The sequence below is a fragment of the Cnephaeus nilssonii genome, assembly GCF_951640355.1.
Source record: "Cnephaeus nilssonii genome assembly, chromosome: 14".
NCBI lineage: Eukaryota > Metazoa > Chordata > Mammalia > Chiroptera > Vespertilionidae > Cnephaeus > Cnephaeus nilssonii.
The window spans coordinates 30642533-30663596 of NC_137085.1; the positions used below are offsets into that span (position 1 = coordinate 30642533).

Below are 21064 nucleotides of genomic sequence, written 5' to 3' on the forward strand. Positions count from 1 at the left end.
GAGATAACCAAGTCTAAGGAGAAACTTAGTTTTGCCCTATCTTCCTAGTAGAGAGACAGACAGACAGACAGACATAGAATAGACATCTTCGGTTGTCTCCCATACGCACCTTAACTGGGAATCTAACCTGCAACCTTTTGGTGTACTGGATGACACTACAAAGAACTGAACCACACCAGTCGGGAGAAACCTAAGCCTTTTGAAAGAAAGAGGCCAAGGAGAAACACTGCATCATGCCCCCTCCCCACCCCCCCACCCCAATTTAACTTAGCAACTTCTTGTGTTCTCTGTTTGATGGTTGTTTCAGAGGAAGAAAGGGAGTTCTGAAGGGCGTTTGTAGCATCAGGCTTCGACCTTCATGTACTGTTGAGCAAATAGGCATCGTTTGAGCCTCTCAGTGTCTTCCTGTCTCAGACGCCCCACTGTCATTTTGACCATTTATCCCCAACCCCAATTAAGATTAGAGAGAAAGAAAAAAGGAAAAAAATTTTAGAAAAAAGATAAAGAAAAAAAAAAAAAACACCCAAAAGATTAGAGAGAAAGAAGGCTTAACATAGGAAGGGGCTCTGAGACATCTAGTCCAGTGGTTCTTAAGTTTTTAAGAATAGAACCTCAAAAAATAAAAAAAATAAAAAGAATAGAACCTCCACCCCCTAACTTCCCCTTCAGTCTTTGCTGGGATTTGCCTGAAGCTCTGAGGCCAGATAGTGTGACAGTGTCTGCTCTGTTTCACAGGTGAAGCAACTGAGGCTCAGAGAAGGGAAGGAGAAAGTCACATAAGTCACATAAGCTGCAGCTCAAGCCCCTGTCCCCGATTCCTGATGCCCTCTCACTGCACGGGCAGCAGCTCTCTCCTCAGGGCCATTCAGTCCCTCCCTGAAGAGTTTCTTCCCAAAGCTGGTCTCCAGGGCTGGGGGTGAGCTCAGATTGCCTGGGTTCTGGCTCTGCTGCCACTAACCAGCTAGTGCCCTTCGGCGTGAGTTCTTCAGAATTTTTTTTAAACGTTTTTATTGATTTCAGAGAGGAAGGGAGAGGGAGGGAGAGATAGAAACATCAATGATGAGAGAGAATCACTGACTGGCTGCCTCCTGCATGCCCCTACTGGGGTTCGAGCCCACAACCCGGGCATATGCCCTTGACCGGAAGGAATCAAACCTGGACACTTCAGTCCACAGGCCAATGCTCTATCCACTGAGCCAACCCGGCTAGGGTGAGTTCTTCCATTTGAGCTGAGCTGAGTTCCTCCGTTTCCTCCTCGGTGGGAGGGTAGGGTTTTAGTACTTCCCACACAGGGCTGTGAAGCACCTGACACCTGGTGAACCCTCAGTAACACTGGTTATTACTGCAATGACTGGAGTTTCTCCCTCCTCACCCCCCTTCTTCCTGCCTGTTGTCTCTAATCAGTGCCGAGGTGATAAACTCTTTACTGCTCTCCCTCTTCCTGCTTCACCCCCCTCAGTCACTCAGGACCAGCCTTGGGACTCTCCCTCTCATTTGTGTGGCTTCCAAGGAGTCAGAGGAGAGCAGATAAGGACATAAAGCCGAGAACCATCAGATAAGAGAACCTCAGGGGATGTAGGGACCACGTCAGCTTACCAGCTCCTTCAGAACAGGGTTGTGTCTCAAGTTCCACACACAGGGGTGAGCTTTCACAGGCTTTTGTGGCTCCTACCCCTGTCCACATTAAGCTATTAAGCACCCCATTTTGGTTTGGGCCCTTCCAGGCACCATGAGAACTTACCGTACATCTCACAATAAGGGGTGGGGGGCTTACCAGTCGACACGGAGAACAAGCATTGCTGTTTGCTCTCCGGTCTTCTGCCCGAGCACACCAGTGTCTGAGACTCGCTTTAGGGTTCTGGCACGGCCAGCCTGTTGGAACTAAGGGTGCTGCTCGGAGGCACAGAAGTCCTCCCCGAGGCCCAGCACTGGAACCGTGGTGCAGAGGGGACATCAGGTGTCATAGTGGGTGGGGGGCGGGGTGCATACTGCACTTCCTCATACTTTAAGGAAACTAAAACCACCCAAGGTAAAGGGAAGACAGGTTGCCACCTGGCAACACCAGCCCTGAATAAATACAGGATGTGTGTGGGATTACCCGGCACAGGAGTAAGTTACCACAGGTGAGGAATGCAGGCCCACCTGGCCAGGTGGATTTGTAACCACCGTGGCAGCCCTCTGCCCTGGAGCCAGCACCCAGGACTGGTGTCTCCACTTCCGTTTGTATATCCCCTGGCACCTCAGATCTCGCTCAGCTGCCCAAGATCTTTCTGGTTCTACCACGCCCCGCCCTTTCTTTAAACCCTTCCGTGTGTCCCTGCTGCCCGCAGGCAAGGGTCTGCAGGGTCTGAAGCCCTGAGGTCAGCACCCAGGACCCTCTGCAGTCCAGCCTTAACCTGCCTCAGCCACCTCCTCCTCAGGCTCCATTCACACCTTTGTGTCACAGCCATCCTGGATTCTCCATCTTCACCTAGACCAGTGATGGGCAACCTTTTGAGCTTTGTGTCAGACTTCGCCAAAAAACTGAGCATAACTCGGGTAGTGTGTCACTTTGAGGAAAAAACATCATTTCGCAAATGTTTCATCCTCAGGAGCAGCAAATGTTTCATCCTCGGCATGCGGCCGCGTGTCATCAGAAATGGCTACGCGTGTCAGTGCTGACACGCGTGTCATAGGTTCGCCATCACTGACCTAGACACTGCTCCCACGGGTGCCTTTGCTTATGCTTTCCCCCCTGCTCTGCTTACCTGCCTTCCCTCCCCTACCTGCTCTCTTTCTGGCCACCATTTGAGGTCCCTCCTGCCCTCCCTCCTCCCCCCGCCCCCCGCCCCCAACTTACTAGCTCTGTGAAGCCCCAGGTGGGGCTGACCTCTCCCTCCCTGCTGCTCCCAGGCCACTTAGCACATCCTAGCGAGGGATGAGGGGTGATTGCTGTGTGCACGCTCACCCAGCTGGCGGCTCCTGGACGCCCAGCCCCCAGTTCTGACCGCCTCTGCTCCCTGACCACCCGGCTCTGTGTGCTCGGTCAGGGTTGGGAGCACGGAGCCGTTCCTCCCTGTGACTCCTGCCCTGCACTTCCTCCCACGCTCAGGACCCCTTGCTCCCTGTTCTCCTGTGAGGACTGTGCCTGGAAGGGAAGCCTCCTTTCTCAGTCAGGCCAGGGCATGATCCTTGGGAGCCTGCACAGCCCCTCCCAGGCCTTTCCCCAGAGTTCTCTGCTCCTTGCTGACCAGAGCAGGCCTAGGACACAGCCCTTGGGGAAAATGGAGAGAATCCATTTTAACCCTGTGGTTGTTGATGGTCATAAAACTTTATGGTCCTTTGGACTGAACATCTTTCACGGTCTCACTTTGGATTTTTACTCTAACGACCCTCATTGTTTCTGCTGAGGGAAGGCTGGGAAGGTAAGTAGCTTGGTTGGGTCCCTGATGGCTGGGGTTGGACAGAGATCGCATGAAGCCTAAGGAATGCCTCTCTTGCCCTCCCTGGGGAACAGCTCCACTCCCGCTTGGTGATGCTGTGAATCCCGCAGGTCATGGGGGGTGGGCCTTGCCTTGGGAGCAACAGCCTCAGAACCCTCTGTGAGGCTTGCCCATGATCCTGCTCACAGGTAAATCCTGGCCAGAAAGGCTGGGGCGTGGGGGGCGGTGGGAAAGGTGGGAGGGGAGGCCCAGCTTTTTCAGGCTTTGAAGTTTTTCCATCGGTGCATTGTTGTGAGACGGTTCCAGGCTGCTGGTCTGGGACCCAGTGTGGGCAGGTTTGGAGAGAGCCCGTTGTACCCTCAGTGAGTGAAAGTATCTGTCACCATTCCTCAGCAGCTTATCTCTGGCCCTGGGCCAGGCAGTGGGCTCCTAAATGAGGCCCAGGTGAATTGGGGTGAAGCAGACTCATGAGTCTGCCCCATTACTGAGGATGGCTGCCTGGGCCTGTGGCCCCACTGGTTTGGTTTCTATCTTGACCATCTTTTACCATCCACCATCCCTGCCTTCCATTCCCTGCCCAAGTGGTCAGCCTCCAGATTGGTGTGGGTGGGGACGGGGCTCAGGAGGGGCGGGGCTGATCCCGTCCTGCAGCACCCCCTGCTTTGAGCTTCCTGACGGGACGGGAGGGCTGTGGGAGGACTGGGGGTGTCTGTGTCCCACCACTCCCTGTGCACTGCCCCGTGTGCAGGCGTCTCCTCTGCTGTGTGTTTTCCCCTCTCTGTCCATGGTTCACCCCGTTCCTCCTGGGGAATGTGTCACAGCACTCACAGGTACTCACACGGCTGGTGAATTGTCTCCTGGGACATTACCCTGGGAAATGCCATTTTCTCTGCTCACCCTTAACTTCAGGGCCAGGAGCGGCCACTCGTTAGTGACTGGCCTTTGCCCTGGTACAAGGGTGGTCAGAATGGGCTCCTTTCCCTTTGCAGCCGTGCCATTTGCCTGCCTTCCTTCTCTCCCTTGCTTCCACCTTTTCTCTTTCTTTCCTTCTAGTGGGGGCCTTTTCCCTTTCCTTGTTAACCCTGTTTGTAGCCACGCCCGCTGATGGAGGAGCTTCTTCTGGGGTCTGCTGCTTACTCTCCACCTGCCTCCTCTTCTGCTCCCTCCACCTCCCAGAGAGAGGAGCGCCGACCCAACCACTGCTGTGACTGCTGCCGCTGCCGCCGCCACCGCCGCTGTCCCACCCTGGTAACGTGCACACGCCCCCAAGTCAAGCCCAGAGCCCAGGCCCTACAGTCAGGGGGAAGCTGTGACCCGCCGTGTGCCGGCCCCGGGCCCTGTGGGCTCCCGGGCAAGGCCGGGGGCTCTGGTGCCTTGCTTGGAAATGCCAGCCTGTTGTGCAGAGGTTTAGGAGACTTTGCCTTCCTGAAATTAAGCACCGTTGGGCTCATACTCTGTATGTATATACTTCTGTATCCTGCTTTCTCTTAATTCCATGTCATCACATCTTCCCATGTTATTTCATAGTCTGCATAATCATCACTTCCCATGCCTTCGCAGTAGTGGAAGCATGCAGTCCTGCCATCATTCACTTAGCCACTCTTCTCTGTTAGCAGCATTTAGACCATTCCCACCTTCTCACTAGTGTGAGTAATGCTGTAATGGACATCATTGGGTCGAAAGCTTATTCTGAGTTTGTGTCTACATTTCGGTTTCTCTAGGCTACGTTTTCAGATACAGAACTATGGGTTCAAAAGCAGCTTACACTTTTTATAGTTCTTAAGATAAATGGCCAAATTGTTTTCTGAGAGAAGCCTTTATTTTCTAAAGTGTTTTTCTGCAGAAAGTCCGTGCCGCAGGCCCAGGGAGAGAGACGGGCATCCTGCAGTGGCTCCTGCGGAGTTGGGGTTTAAAAGTTCTCTGTGTGTCCACCTCACCAAGAATCGCCACTTTCAACTGGGGGGGGTTGGGGCACAAATCCTTCCTTGACTTGCAAAACGTGGCCCTTGTTTAAAACCATCAAAGGCTTCCTGTGGCCTAAACCAAAGATAACGCCCGAGTATTTTAGCAGCGTACCCAGCTTCCCCCTCCACCTCATCATTAGTCCACCTCCACCTTCATATCTTATTCTGGCTTCCACGTTGTGTACTTCTTGCAGTTCCTTAAATGCTCTCTTCTCCCCACAGCCTTTACAAATGCTGCTCTCTCTCCTAGGACTACTAAACGTGGCTACCTTCTTTGAAGCCTTCTCCAGTCCCCTAGGACTAGGTTAGTGTCGTCACCTCCATCCCATCTGTGCTTGGCTCTGTGACTCCCCTTCCCTCCCCCCTCTCCCCTTCCCCGGTAGCTGTGCACCACAAAGCGCTCATCGCTCAGCACCCATGGCAATTGCCTGTTTAACTTGCAACACCTCAAAAGCGGGGCCTGTTTATTTTCCTTTTTTTGTGTCCCTGCTGTTAAACATGAGGTAGAAACTCAATGAATGGCAGGAATGAATATATCAAACACGAAACACAGGACCCTCTGGCCCTCGCTTGCTCTTCCCTTTCCTTGGTAACTGCTTTATTGAGATGTAATCACATACCATAACATTCACCTATTTAAAGTCTATAACTCAGTAGCTTTTAGCATATTTATCTAAACCATAAAGTCAAGTTTAGAGTATTTTTATTGAGCCAAAAAGAAACACCTCTTAGCTACAAATCCCTCCATTCCCCACCGCCCTAGGCAACCACTCATCTTTCTGTGTCTGTGGATTTGCCTGTTCTGGACGTTTCGTATAAATGGAACCATAATAAACATGTGATCCTTTGTGACTGACTTCTTTCACCCGGTATGTTTTTAAGGTTCATCCATGTTGTAGCATGTATCTGTAGTTCATTCCTTTTTATGGCTGAATAACATTCCATTGTATGGATGTACCACTTTTGTTTATCCATTCATCTGGTGATGGGCATTTGTATTATTTCCACTTTTTAGTGATTGTGAATAATGCTGCTATGCACACTGTGGACATATGTTTTCATTTCTCTTGGGTCTGTACCTAGGAGTGGGATTGCTAGATCACATGGTATTTCTTAGTTTATCTAATTGAGGAACTGCCAGACTGCTTTCCACAGCGGCGGCACCATTTTACATTCCTACCAGCAGTGTAGGAGGATTCTATTTTCAGTGGACACACTATTTGCTCTTTCTTATCTTTAGTGTAAATGGAGGCTCTAGAAAAAGGTTTTAATAGCCCTGGAGAGCTATCTGATACTTCTTAAGACATTCCTCCCTGCCACCCAGATCTGCCAGAAGGGGCACTGGGTTTCCACATGATGTGTCTGAAGGTAGCTTCTTTCTTCTTTCCTCTCCTCTGAGGAGCGTGGCCTTTAGGCCTGTGCCAGGCCTCCCACCTCGGGTCTCCTCACTCTCGCCCAGGCCAGCATGCCTGACCAAGCTCAGGCTCCTGTTCTCTCTGTTCTGGCCGTTGTTGGTTCTGCTTGACCAACTCTTCCACCCACTATCAGGATTGTATGCCCAGTGATAAAAGGCTTCTCTGTGAACTTTGGACGGGGGGACTGCCGTCCTGTCCAGCTGTGGAAATGCCCTATAGTTTTTGACCTTGCTTCTTTCCTCTTGTCCTCTCCCTCTGTTAAGAGGAGCTGGTTCCCCTGGAAGGAAGGGATAAGTATAGCTCTTTTTTTAAAAAAAATGTTACTGTTGATAGTATTAAGGATAACTATAACTCTTTTTAAAAAATATATATATCTTATTAATTTCTACAGAGAGGAAGAGAGAGGGACAGAGAGCCAGAAACATCGATCAGCTGCCTCCTGCACACATCCCCCACTGGGGATGTGCCCGCAACCAAGGTACATGCCCTTGACCAGAATCGAACCCGGGACCCTTCAGTTCACAGGCCAACGCTCTATCCACTGAGCCAAACCAGTTAGGACGATAACTATAACTCTTATCTACCAATGTAAAGAAGCCTGCACATTAGCCCGGCTGGTGTTGCTCAGTGGTTGAGCGTTGACCCATGAACCAAGAGGTCACTGGTTTGATGTTCAGTCAGGGCACATGCCTGGGTTGTGGGTTTGATCCGCAGTAAGGGGTGTACAGGAGGCAGCCAATCAATTATGATTCTCTGTCATCATTGATGTTTCTGTCTCCCTATCCCTCCCTCTAAAAAAAAAAAGAAAGAAAAGAATAAAAAAATATTTTTGAAGAAGAAGAAGAAGCCTGCACTTTTAAAAGCCCCGTCTTTCAGAAGGACACCTGCACCCAGTGCGCCAGCTCCTCTTCACTGAGGGGGCTTCCGGGCATTTCACAGTCTCTAAAGGCCTCTCTTTCCTCTGCTGCTACAAACACTCGAATCCTGTGAGTCACAGGGTAACTCACTTGAGGCTTAATCCTTTGAAGAAATTACCCCTCCAGAGAAGCAGGATTTGGGAGGAATTGAAAGTTGATTGGGAAGGACACACACAAACACGAGAGGAGTTGTCTCCAGTCTCTGGGAGACATTTTTAATGCTTTTTATTTTTTTATTTTTTACAGAGAGGAAGAGAGAGAGAGAGAGTTAGAAACATCGATGAGAGAGAAACAGCAATCAGCTGCCTCCTGCACACCCCCTTCTGGAGATGTGCCTGCAACCAAGGTACATGCTCTTGACGAGAATCAAACCTGGGACCTTTCAGTTCGCAGGCCGACGCTCTATCCACTGAGCCAAACCGGTTTAGGCTGGGAGACATTTTTAAATATACATATATTTTTTATTGATTTCAGAGAGGAAGCGAGGGAGAGATAGAAACATCAGTGATGAGAGAGAATCATTGATTGTCTGCCTCCTTCACGCCCCCTACTGGGGATTGAGCCCGCAACCCCAGGGTGTGCCCTTGACCAGAATCTAACCTGGAACCCTTTAGTCCCCAGGCCGAAGCTCTATTCGCTGAGCCAAACCAGCTAGGGCAACATTTTGAAAGGTCTGACTATTCAAGGTGAATGGGAAAACCTCTGCTGTAATAATGATAGTATCCGACATTTGTTGCCAGGCACTGTGCAAAGGCCTTTCATGTATTGTCCCATTGAATACATCCCACCTGTTGTCATCTCCATGACCAAGTGAGGAAATCGAGGCCCAGATGCCCATAGCTAATAAGCGAAGAAGATGGCATTCCTGGGGTAAAAATGCATGTCTGTCACAACATCTTGGCTTGGCCAAACGGATAAATGTTTACTTGAGTGAGTGACGTAGCCGGTGCACTGAGTAAATGTGCCCTGTGAGGAGGGGCAGGAATGAAGGCAGGGTGCCTTCCTGCCTCCTGCAGCGGAATGGGCACCTGCAGTTAGTGGTGGGGGTTGTGGACTTGCCAGGGCCTGTCTTTCTTAACAAGAAAGTCACCCATGTTATTACAGCATTCCACCCGAAGAGGCCTGGAACGGACATTTCTGTAATCCCCGGGGGGGTGGGGAGGAAGACACATGCTTGCCTCCTCTGTCCCTCTGCTGCTCTGGTGTTCCCAGGGCTCACACTTGCAAAAAATACCCTGCTATTCCCCTCCCCCAGGATCACGCAGGTGAGGCCCGGCTGGGAAGAAGGACGGGAGAAGCGACGTGTAGTTCAGGTTATTTTGGAAAACTGCCTGCGTAGTTTTCAGTGTGGACCACACACTGGAGCGCCTTACTCAGGGGAAGGAACTATTGCATCACGCGTTGGCCAAGGGCAGAACCGGGTCTTCTCGTTAGGGTTCTTCTCCGTTATGCTGGGAACTTGGCTCCAGGGGGGCCTGTTTGTTGCTCCAAATTACCGGTTTCTGGGAGAGGAAAAATCCTTAGTGTTGTCTCATTGAAGCATCTGCTTAGATCAGACAGTAGTGACCAGGAGGCCAGATCCTGTTCAGACATGACCACCAGGAGTACCCTCCCCACCCCCGCTCCTTACAGGAGAGTGTAGCAAGAGAAGGGAGCATTGGGCAGCCCCCCTGTGGGTCAGCTGCACAGGTGTGAAAAGGCTTTGTTGAAACACTGCCCTTTCCCTGGTTGGGAAAAGTGCTCAATGGGGATGAATTGTGTTTGAAAATATTCAGTGAACTCTTTTAGGGTCTTCATGGAGCCGGAGGAGCAAGATGGAAAGCACCAGGTGCGGGCCTCTCTCCCCATCACCAGAAGGTAGAAGGTGTGGGAGGAATGCGGTAGATCTGGGTCAGAATGAAAGTGGTTGCAAGATTGTCGAGATGATTAAGTGACAGGGCATGCAGGTAAAACACTTACCCTTTGCCTGGTATACCATATCCGCCCCGCCCTCCCCCCTCCATGAATGCTAGCAGTGTATTGTTTTAGTAATAATTATTACAACAGCTTCGTAGTTTTCCCATGCAGTTTCTCAACTCCGAACTTCTTTCTGCCTCATGGCTTACACAGAATTAACGGAAGGCATGACTTAGGTGGTGGGACAGTCGGAGAAACAGTGTGTGCCATTCGTCGGTCACAGCTTTCTCTTTTCACCGAGTGTGGTTAGAAAGCTTAGTCATGGGCTGAAGAAAGGAGCTCTTGTGGAAGATGTTTCCTTAATGGAGATAGTGTTCTCGTGGGTGCTTTGTCTGACTTCCTGGTACTTACTTTTCTTAAGTGGCTGGTTTCCCTGAGGCTGGGCGGCTGTGGTGAGGTCTGCCCGCTCTGCGCTCACAGGTCGCCTCCTGGCACACATTTCCAAGTCCTCTTGGGAGCCTGGAGAGAGGTGTGGGCATCCCACTTCTGAGACTGTGTACCCACTGCAGGCCCTTATGGGATACATTTTTCCCCAAAGCAGAGGCCCTGATCTTGTTTATCCCAGGAGATAGGGAAAGAGCATAAAGTGAGGGTTCCAGGGTGTTCGGCTCCAGCCCCAGGGGTGTCATTTGTGTGGCCTTAGTTTCTTCAAGGTGTGATGGGGAGGGTTCTGGTCAGGATGAGAACGTGTGCCTGGAGGGCTTGTGAACTGCTAAATGTAAGGGTGGCAGTGTCGATGCTGTTACTGTCCTTACTAACCCAGGGCCATGGGCGTTGGTAAGAGCAGAGACCCATGCTGGTGACTCTAAGGGGGCCCTTTGGTTGGAGCTTCCCAGCAAGGAATGCCCTGACATTGTATGTTGAAACCCACCCATCGGTCTACTCACCCAGTCACCCATTCATCCATTCATCCACCCACCCACCTATCATCCAGCCAGCCAGCCAGCAGTTATTTATTGAGCTCTTATTATATATGCCAAGCAGTGTTCAAGGCACTGGGTGAATAAATAGTAAACAGTTCCAGCCTTCATTGAGCATGCTTTCGAGTGGGGGGGGGGGGTGGTGGTGGTGAAATAAACAAGATAAATAAATAAAATATGAAGTACCTTTTCACGAACAGACTTGGTGCTTTGAGACCCAGTGGTTGGCAGGTGTTGTCTGAAGCAGGTGTTGTCTTCTCTCTCATACGCCCTGTTTCTGTTGTGTGTACCACACTGCTTCCCGGCAGACATTCTGAGCACCATGAGGGCAGAGATTGGGTTGGGTTTGCCATATTTCTCTGTGCCTAGTTTAGGGACAGACACCTGGTAGGCACACAATGTGGTTATCAATCACAGTCAACCATATAAAGAGGGTAGAAGTAAAAAGTCCCACAGGTACCCATTTCCTGAATGTCTTTGCTGGAATTAATCTACATATAGTATATAGATAAGTGACGTATGTTTAAATGCCTCTTCACTTAAGAATACTGTTTTGAAGATCATTTCCTTTTAGAGAGTTCATATTTTTAAAAATAACTCTATCCCATTAAATGGATGTACCATCATTTATTTGACCAGTTCCCTAGTGATGCTTATGTTATTGTTTGCAATCTTTTTTTTAAAAAATATATTTTTATTGATTTCAGAGAGGAAGGGAGAGGGGAGAGAGAGAGATAGAAACATCAATGATGAGAGAGAATCATTGATCAGCTGCCTCCTGCACACCCCCTACTGGGGATCGAGCCCGAAACCTGGGCATGTGCCCTTGACCAGAATCCAACCCAAGGACCCTTCAGTCCGCAGGCCGACCCTCTATCCACTGAGCCAAACCGGCTAGGGCTGTTTGCAATATTTTGCTGTGATGAACACTCCATGGGGAATAATGTTCATATGTCATTTGCACATTTGCAAGTCCTGCAGGATAATTCTGAAAAGTGGGAATACTGACTCAGGACATACCACATGGTATTAATTCACAAATGAGGGCAGAAAATGAGGCCCAGGAGTGGATTAATGACCACATGTAGTGGGCAAGTCACCAGTCCCTGTGTTCTGCTCAAAGTCCTTACGGCATCTAATATCAGTCCTTTTGTTTCTGCACTAGGCTGGAGAATCCACATTCAATCGTGCTAAGCTCCTCAACGTTGGCTTTCAAGAGGCCTTGAAGGACTATGACTACAACTGCTTCGTGTTCAGCGACGTGGACCTCATCCCAATGGACGACCGGAACGCCTACAGGTGTTTTTCCCAGCCACGGCACATTTCTGTGGCAATGGATAAGTTTGGATTTAGGTAAGAGCTGTTCACCAGAGTCTATAGGAAACATGTTCCTCTCTGATATGACAACTAGGAGATGCAGTTTCTGCAGCCAGGAGAGCCTCTATGCTCTGGGGAAGAGTGCCTCCGCTGTGTAATAATTCTTTCCACCCTCCCTTGCTGAGGGCATGAGGTCTGTGAGATAAATATAGGGTTGTTGTAAAGTCCTTCCCCCAGATCAAAGGTATTCAGGCCCTGAACTTGCTGTCTTGCGGGGAGGGATTTAGCTGTAAAAGTCACTCTCTACCCTCCATCTTCCCTCCCACCCTCCCTGTTTGTGTATCGTCTTTTTGAGATACACGGGTTTATACCCTGACCCCTCTTTAATTCCGCCCTTGAAGCATGGTGGGGATCACCTAGTTCTTTTTCATAGCACCATGTCTATTTTCCCAGAACCTCTTAGGCTTGGGGGATGGGGCAGGAGGTAAGAGAAAGGAGCAGAGACAGCAAAACTAGATCTTGTCAGCTTGGCTGGTACTTCCCCTAGAAGTGGCTAAGAGTCCATCTCTATAAAAACATTCATTATCAAAAAACATTATTGGCGTGGCCACCTCGGGTTCAAACCCTTACATTGCAAGTGCAGACTGTACTGTGAGGAAAGCAAAAGGTGTCTGGCTGACTTGGCACCTCAGTGATGGTAGCTTATTACACACAGATGACCTTCGATTCATTAAAGCAGGTCCCCAGGGAGCTTGCTTGTGGATACTTGTGGTCAGAATTCAGAATTCCTAAATGGATTCGAAAATGATAATTGCTTTTTTTTTAGGTTTTGTTTTTCTTGGGTTCTATATTGTTTGGCTGACTTTTCTCTTGAAATCTGAGTTAGCGTTTTTCTTAATTTGTGTGATAAGTTTTGGTTTCTCTGGATTCCAGTAAGAGCCTGAGTGTGGTTTGGAACTGCACACAGGGCCGAGAAAAAAACCCACAGCCTTTACAGGACCCCCAGAAGGCCTTTGCATGGCCTCTGGACATATCCTCATTCTGATTCTTAACATTTCTCATCCGTGCTTCCTCTGTATTCCTCAGGAGGCCACAATTCATAACCATTGAAACATTGAAATACAAAAAGGTTTGGAGGGATGAGAGCCCAGATGCCCTGCTGCTTGAAAATGTGTCAAAATAGATTCACCATTATACATACTGCTAAGTCAGGATATGGTAGAAATTTCCAAGAAAATTTTCAGGAATGCTATCTTTTTTTTTTTAAATCAGAAAATTTACCCGTTTTATTGATGCGTTACAATCGCTCTATATTTTACCCTGTTATGTAGAAAATACTGAAAATACAAGCTACTTTGAAAAACAAAGACAAGCATAGAGTCCAAAGATAAACTATGTTTTACACAATGAACCCTCCCCTGCCCCCCACCCGACGTTATTGGTAAATTTTAAATATCTATTTATTTTGTGAAAATGATTATTTTACATACTCCCTAAGTACATCTGCATTATAAACAGGCATTCTCAGAAACTGTTTCTAGAGGCTTGTTGTAAAAGGAAGCGCACAACCAGAAAAGGGAGAAAGCAGAAAAAGTTTAAACCACACACAATAACTAGCATATAAAGTACATTTAATAAAGTTGGAATTCCGTTGCAATATCAAGGAATCAAAGTGGAAATACTAACATTATATATACTGTACATATAATGTACTGCTACATGTAGTGAGATTATTTCTTCAAGCCGAATCAAAACCACACATTAAAAAAGTTTAGCAACTATTCTGATGATGAATGCTGCACCATTCATCAGTTAAAAACAAAATCAAAATAGGAAGCAGGCTTGAGCCATTCCTGTCATTGAGAAGCAATTTTTATTTCCTAACTGAAAACAAACCATCCTGACCAGTGGGTGTTTGCATAATAATGATGACTAAAACACACATCACTGTGCTTGCCTGACTGAGGGCAGTCAAACTTAGCTCCTATCCTGGGGGATGATGGATGGCAGAAATGCTATTTTTTTTTTTTTAAGATTTTTTTAGAGGGAGAGAGCGAGAAACATCGATGAGCTGCCTCCTTCATGCCCCTTACTGGGGATCGAACCCACAACCCAGATATGTACCCTGACCAGAATTGAACCTGCGACACTTTGGTGCGTGGGATGATGCTCAACCCACTGAGCACACCGGCCAGGACCACAAATGCTATCTTGACTATTGGAATCAGTCAGTTTTCAAGCCAGTAAACCTTTGGAAGAATGAAAGCTGGTCTGGTAGATGGGCTGGGCACGTGACAGCGTGGGCACAGGGAGACCCTAGAACAACCTCAGATTCCAGGACTTCCTGGATGAGGACTTCCCGTGCAGGAGCAGATTCCTGTCGGTGCAGAACTGGGCTTATGCTTATGTAACCGACTGATTTTCTACATCACCACAGAAGCCACACAATATTTTTAGAAAGAAGGTTCTATTTTTTGACACCTGTGTCTTCTCTAAGATAATCTGAGTCTACTATAAAAACAAAACAAAGAAAGCCCTCATAAGTCTCCAGTTATAAAGTTCCAGAGAATAGCAATAACTTTAGGAGTGTTTATTTTGAGCAAGTTTTATTTCGAGAAAGTCAAAACTTACTAACCACTGGTCCTCTGTGTGTGTGTGTGTGTGTGTTCTTTTTTTCCCCCCAGCTTACCTTATGTTCAGTTTTTTGGAGGTGTGTCTGCCCTAAGTAAACAACAGTTTCTCACCATCAATGGATTTCCTAATAATTACTGGGGCTGGGGAGGTGAAGATGACGACATTTTCAACAGGTAATGGTCACAACTTAGATCTCCTTCTTCTCTGTCTCCCTTCACTTCTAGTTTTTCAATCAATGCTTGATTATTCTGCAAGGCTTTGACCCTCAGGAAGGATGCAGTCCCCACTCAGCCCAGGGTCTTACATGTGCCCACCTATAGACACTGTACATGTTGAAGATGTCTTTAGGAAAATTAGCTACTGCTATTTAAAGAAAAAATTTTAAGTTTATTGATTTTTAGAGAGAGAGGGGAAGAGAGAAACATTGATTTATTGTTCCACTTATTTATACATTCATTGGTTGTTTCTTGTATGTGCCCTGACTGGGGATCAAGCCCACAACCTTGGCGCATAGGGATGATACTCTAACTAGCTGGGCTACCCACCCAGGGCAGCTTCTGTGATTTTTGCATTAGCCTTGGAAAATGTAAAATGAGAACCAAGTGAAGGAGTGTACTTTGATGCATACCACGTGCCATTTTGTCCTGAAGGAGTAAACATGTGTCCTTCAGCCCTAGCTGGTTTGGCTCAGTGGATAGAGCATGGACTGTGGACTGAAGGGTCCCAGGTTCGGTTCCCGTCAAGGGCACATGCCCAGGTTGCAAGCTCAATCCCCATTAGGGGGCATGCAGGAGGCAACTGATCAATGATTCTCTCATCACTGATGTTTCTCTCTCTCCCTTGCCCTTCCTCTCTGAAATCAATAAAAATATATTAAAAAACAAACAAACAAACAAACAAAAACACGTGTCCTTCATAAAAATTCAGCATCTCATTGTGGTCATGTTGGAGTATGAAACAAGTTTCTTTGAACAGGATCCCACGTTCTTCACAGAATCTTGGTACTGTTTTATTTATTTAACTTTTTGGGCTATTTTTAACATACACAAAAGAGGACAGAGTAGTGTGATGGCTGCTGTGTACCCGCTGGCCCCAGCAACCATCATTTCACAGCCAACCCCCAGCACCCACACCCTTGGGCTCCCTGGGAGTTGGTAAACCTTTATCATGTAGCTTGTCATTGCAGATGGTATAAAATCACCTGCCAGTAGCATTTGAAACCACATTCTGCCCAGTTCTCCCCGGCGGTGGAGGCTTCAACCCTGCCAGCTGTGGATTAAAAGCACCTACTCCCCCTGGGAGCCAGTCTGAACTTGTCTCTGAGTTTGATGTCAGAATACACCCTGGTGCCTTCCTGGATTGCAGAACACTAATTTGATCAGTTAACCGAAGGTGTCTGTCAGAGCAGCACCCAAGTCATTCAAGGTTAACTTTCTGTGAGAACTTGGCATAGGCCCGAGTCTTTAATACAGGCCTTGAAGAACACTTGAGTTTTCAAGTATGCAGCTCGAGTGTCCGCTGCATGCGAGCACTGTGCCAGGTGGGCCCAATCGGGAAGACACTGAATTCATGGACATGGAGTCCAGACAGAAACAAACTTGCTCTCACAGTACCACAGCTGGGCAGACAGTGGGCTGATGTGACAACAGAGACCTGAGTGGTCAAAAAGGTTGGGGGACATGGGGCCCGGAGCGCACAGTACCAGCATCCTAGGCTGGAGGGACTAGAAGGGTGAGTGGTTTGTGGAGCAGCTTTCTTGGGAAGTAAAGGACCTAACTCTTCCTATACACCTACTCACTGTGTGCCAGGTCCTGGGGGCAAGGCCAGCAACCTTTAAAGTCATCCAGGAACTTGGGGGAGGGGGGGTAATGGTAAGATATGTACACATATAATACCTCAATAAAAAATTAAAATAAAGTCATCCAGGATCACTGCCTCTATTCCTGCTTTGGTTTTGGTCCTCATTCCTTTCCCCTAGACCAGTGGTCGGCAAACTCATTAGTTCAGCAGAGCCAAATATCAACAGTACAACGATTGAAATTTCTTTTGAGAGCCAAATTTTTTAAACCTCTTCTAACTCCACTTCTTCAAAATAGACTTGCCCAGGCCGTGGTATTTTGTGGAAGAGCCACACTCAAGGGGCCAAAGAGCCACATGTGGCTCGCGAGCCGCAGTTTGCCGACCACGGCCCTAGACCTACACACAGAACCTTCCACTCGGTTCTGGCTGCCCCTAGTCTTATTCCCTACTCCCCCTTTTTATACTGCTTATCAGAGAGACGTCTCCTTGGCTAAAAACCTTTGGGAAACACTGAATATTACATCCTTTTCTGACACTGGCACGGATCACTGGGTTGCTTGAAGCTTTGAGAAGGCCGCCATGATTTAGCCTTTGCCCATCTTTCCAGCCTCATCCCCAGCCACCTCCAACCCCAGATCCTTTCACAGTCCCCGAGGCTTGTGTTGCTCCTGAGGGCCCCGTGTTTGCTCTCCCTGCCTGCCTTTGCTTTCCTGGCCGCCCAAAGGGCTCTGCTGATGCCATTCATCTTCATGACTTGGCTCTGCCCACTGTTGCTCTATGATGATGATTTGTCCCTTTGCTCTTTGCAGATTAGTTTTTAAAGGTATGTCTATATCTCGCCCGAATGCTGTGGTTGGCAAGTGTCGGATGATTCGCCACTCGAGAGACAAGAAAAATGAACCCAATCCTCAGAGGTGTGTTCTATGTTTGTTTATATTCCTTCTTCCCTCTCTAGGATGGGGCAGAAATGAGGCTCTGGGGAGGGCTCAGTCCAAAGGGGGAAAGCAACAAAATGCAAACGTTTAATGCTTTTTTTTTTCTTAAGATTTTTGTTTTGACACCAACCTCTTCTTTTTTTGTCCTTGTAGGTTTGACCGAATTGCACACACGAAGGAGACAATGCTGTCTGATGGTTTGAACACACTGACTTATAAGGTGTTGGACATAGAGAGAAACCCGTTATATACCAAAATCACAGTGGACGTCGGGACACCGAGCTAGCATTTTGCTACCCTGATAAAGAGACCTGAAAATGGCCGGGGACCTCTGCTGTGTCCCTGCCAGCGTGCTGGGCTGGTCCCTCCTTCTTACCAATCAGCGTGATAGCCCCCTCCGCTCATCATTTACATGCCTTTCCGGCTGACCAGAACAAGTGGGATATTTGGCCCCCAGCTGGACTTGGCATGTGACTTCTTAGCTCTACGAGGTGTTTGTATGTGTAGAAACTGGCAGCCTCTGGGGGTTCTCAGCATGTTCACGGTGTCACCCCAAAGAATCAGAGTGTATACAGCCCCAAGTTTGGTGACTGTGGGACTCGTTCTCAGTGGTAAACTGCAAATTTGTTGTGAAATAGGTAAGAATTTTGTTTTAAATCGTGTATTCTTATTACTTTATGCAAAATTGGAGAGTGCTGCTGAAATTGGATTGGTGTGATATTTTTTGGTTGTCATATTTTAAGCAGAAAAACTGTTAACAGCCATTCTCATGTTACGCGCCCCCCCCCCTCCCTCTTTTAGTGCTGTACAACTGTTCCAATCACTGTGTGTATCTCTTCTTAGCAAAAGAGTTTTAAAACGTGAGCCTCAGACCTTTTGCCCTGCTAACGTGTGAACTCCAAGGCAACTTTAGCCATCAGAGCAAAATCCTTGGGTGTTCTCACATTCAGGTGGCCTTTCTCCACATTGCCTGATTTCTGAATGTAAAACTTTTTAAAAAGAGCAGATTGCAGTTTGTAGCATTTTAAAGACCAAATCAAATTCTGATTACTGATCTAGCTTGATTTTGTATTGATCCAGGTTTCCATGGCTATTGAGTGTCCAAACATGGCGGTTGATTTTTCTGAGTATGCGATGTGAACTTGAATTTCCTATGTATTTTAATGTGGTGTTTCACATGTGAGGAAGGGACTGAGCATTTTTTTTAGGGGCGGCGCAGGAGGTGATGCTGTATGCTGTAGTGGCCATGAGCAGGCCCCTGATTTAGCTGGCCGGCCAGGCTTTGTGAAGAGCAAAATCACCTTTGGGTCCTTTGAGGAGGCAAGGTCCCCCCGGACCTCTGCAGGAAGGCAGAATCCTTGGCCTGCCAGGCAGTGCTCCCCATCTCCTTACCCTCCCCAGGTGGGCAGGGCAGAGGGAACCTCTACCACCTCCTTGGACTGACACCCAGCACCTCCCACCAGGGCTGTGGGGTTGTAAATGACAGCAGTCAGAACTGTTTACCGGCCCTTAGCCTGGGGAGGTGGAGGGAACCTCGGTTCTGGCCCCCTTGGGCCCAGGGGCTGCCTCCCTCAGGTTTGGCCCCACACTGCCTGTCCCACCTTGCAGGACCGGTTCTCCTTCCTCCCCCTTCCGCCCTCCCCTTTTTTGTTCCTTTGCTTTTTGCCTGTTCCCTAAAACTTGCCTGTGGCACTCAGGGTCAAATACACTATTCATTCTCCAGCATGAATGTGCCTTTTAATTAGAAGCATAGAAATTCAGCTGAACCCACTCACACTCCCCCCACGACCACTCTGGTGCCTAAAGCCTCCCTTTCCCCCCTCGGGTCTCTAGCAGGTGCTCCCCACTCCTGGGAGGCTGACCCACAGGGCTGTCTTCTCCAAACCTGCCTCTGCTGGGAGAGGCTTCGATGCCTGGGGTGAGATGCACGAGGCAGTTTCAACTCTGGGCTCAGGGCCTGAGACTCGGCTGTTTAATCCCAGGCTTGACCTTTCAGCTGGTGGCCGCTCAGACTCCTGGGAACCAGCCCTCCGTGTGGAGGCTGAGTTGGTGTCCGGCGCCAGCCTTACCTGTGCCTTTATTGCTTTGAGCATCTCAGATGCTGACTTGGTTCTTTTTCCAGAAGCCTTTGATTAAAATTTATGTTCCACTGCACAAGCTTTGGGGCTATGCAAAGAGTATTCCTTCTGTCAACCCCCTGCTCCTTAACAGAGATGTTAATAAAATTCAGAACAACTGCCCTGAGAAGGAGTTTGGGGAAATGCAAAGAATGAAGGCCTCTCTTTCTGACCCCAGATCCTGACTTTTCCAAAGTGCCTTAAAAGGAAGGAGACAAATACCGTGGGAAATAACTTCTTTGTTACTGTACTCTTTTTAAAAAAAAAGTCTTTTTTTTCCCTTTTTTTTAAATATTTTCTTCCATGTTACATTGGAATATTCAAGTATGTGGTTCATTCTCAGAACCAAGGGAAATCCTGCGTCATCTGTTACTCCTTTGCTGACCTGCCGGTGCTCTCACGGGCGCCACCTGAGCCCAAGGTTAGGCCTGGAGGCCTGCCTGGTTCATGAGATGCTGTAGGTCCTGTTTCCTCCCTGGGGACTTCAGGGCAAGAGGGTTCAGGGGCATTTCCTTTACCTGGAAGTTGTCACCATGAAGTTGTCATGTTCTGTGCCTTTGTTTCTGTCCTTCCCGTTGCTGGTGACCCTGTGAAGTGGCTTTTGGAGAAGATCCGAGGGCAGAGGTGGCCCGGGAGGGTAAAGGAAATGCGGTCTGACTCTCAGCCTGGGCAGGGTCTCCGCGGACCTCAGGGCTGGCCATGGGGTGCCCCACACAGCCAGGACAGAGCTGTCCTGTCCTGGAGACCTGTTATGCTGTGTGTTTTAATTTCCTATGTGTGCAAATGTATGTATTGACTATTGTGAGTGGAAGGGGGGAATGTCTGACTTTGATGTTCAAAACAGAACTGTATTTTTGCCTTTAAAAATCCAATAATATAACACGAATAAATGTCCCTATCTTTGTAACTGCTGGTGGTTTCTCTTCTGATTGAAAGGTTTGGACTCTGCCAGAGCTGGTGGGCAATGGTGGGGCTACCTGCTGGGAGGATTTGAGGTCTGCCTTTTGTGCCTCCCTGGTTCAGGGTGTCATGGCTGGGGGCTTGGGTAGCAGCATCCCCACACACTACCCAGGAAGCGCACAGCTGGGTTACACACACCTCCCTGGAATCAGCTGATAAGAAAAAACTCCGAGATGTTCTAAATTACGTTACAGCGGCCTGAGAGGGAGAGAAAGAGACGGAACTGTTAGTCTGTTAATGGCTGCAGGCCAGCTCATGAAGGACATCTCAGCCTGGCCGGTTTGGCTCAGTGGATAGAATGTGGGCCTGTGGACCAAAGGGTCCTGGGTTCGATTCTAGTCAAGGGCATGTACCTTGGTTGCAGGCTCCTCCCCAGCCGGGCCCTGGTCAGGGCTCTTGCAGGAGGCAACCAATCGATGTGTTTCTCTCACATCGATGTTTCTCTCGGTCTTTCCCTCTCTCTTCCACTCTCCCTAAAAATCAATGGAAAAATATGCTTGGGTGAGGATTAACAAAAATAAATAAATAAACACAATCTTTTTTTTTTTAAAGCGCATATAATAAAACCCTAAAATACAAATAGGCGAAACGACCGGTCGCTATAACATGCACTGACCACCAGGGGGCAGACACTCAGTGCAGGAGCTACCACCTGATGGTCAGTGTGCTCCCACAGGGGGTGCACTGCTCAGCCAGAAGCCAGGCTC

The 21064-nt window shown here is 48.5% G+C and overlaps 1 protein-coding gene across 1 annotated transcript in view; it reads left to right on the forward strand.

Moving 5' to 3' along the window:
- B4GALT1 (beta-1,4-galactosyltransferase 1) overlaps positions 1-20304 on the forward strand; it is a 46345-nt gene extending 26041 nt beyond the window's left edge. The window contains exons 3-6 of the mRNA XM_079790283.1: positions 11760-11947; positions 14596-14718; positions 17155-17259; positions 17434-20304. Of these exons, the coding sequence (XP_079646409.1) occupies positions 11760-11947; positions 14596-14718; positions 17155-17259; positions 17434-17566 (549 nt within the window). The 3' untranslated portion in view covers positions 17567-20304. The remainder of the gene's footprint in view (positions 1-11759; positions 11948-14595; positions 14719-17154; positions 17260-17433) is intronic.
- The last annotated feature ends 760 nt before the right edge of the window (positions 20305-21064 follow it).